Raw genomic sequence first — 486 nt, forward strand, 5'->3', positions numbered from 1 at the left:
GACCCATCAATACACGCCACGCGCACACACACGTCGCCGACCACCTTGTCTCCCACCTTAAGATTATTCCCCTCAACGCAGCGAGAGCTAGCACCGACAAGACTCCCAGGCATCTTGCTCTCAGTGCCATCAATGCAGCTGTAGCCTTTGTCCGCCACAATAATGGGGCAGTAGTCCATCATGTCCTCCCGCCTGCCACCACGCTGTATGTCACCATCGGTCTTCTCGAAGTACCTGTACATCTCGGGAAGCTTAGTATGATTCTCAATGGCACACGTTCCCAACGCCTGGCGGTCAGACGTGCATCGCAATTTGGGTTCCTCTGATTTGTCGCAGAACATGCTGGGGTACTTAGATTTACCGTTTTCAACGCATTTCTTATCTTTCAGAAACTCGCAACCAGAGTTATTTCCCCAACTCATCGGCTCTGCCTTCGTCCACACAACCTGATAATAGCCCAGGTCAGCGAACGCTGCAAGTGTCAGT

At 52.3% G+C, this 486-nt stretch overlaps 1 protein-coding gene across 1 annotated transcript; it reads right to left on the reverse strand.

Annotated features, from left to right (window-relative positions):
• DQ04_25941000 (surface protease GP63) lies at nt 1-486 on the reverse strand (the record flags this gene model as incomplete). The annotated part of the gene is made up of 1 exon (XM_009318306.1): nt 1-486. A coding segment is annotated over one exon (486 nt), but the record flags the coding sequence as incomplete, so codon positions are not given.

The sequence above is a fragment of the Trypanosoma grayi genome (assembly GCF_000691245.1).
Source record: "Trypanosoma grayi strain ANR4 Tgr_2594_V1, whole genome shotgun sequence".
NCBI lineage: Eukaryota > Euglenozoa > Kinetoplastea > Trypanosomatida > Trypanosomatidae > Trypanosoma > Trypanosoma grayi.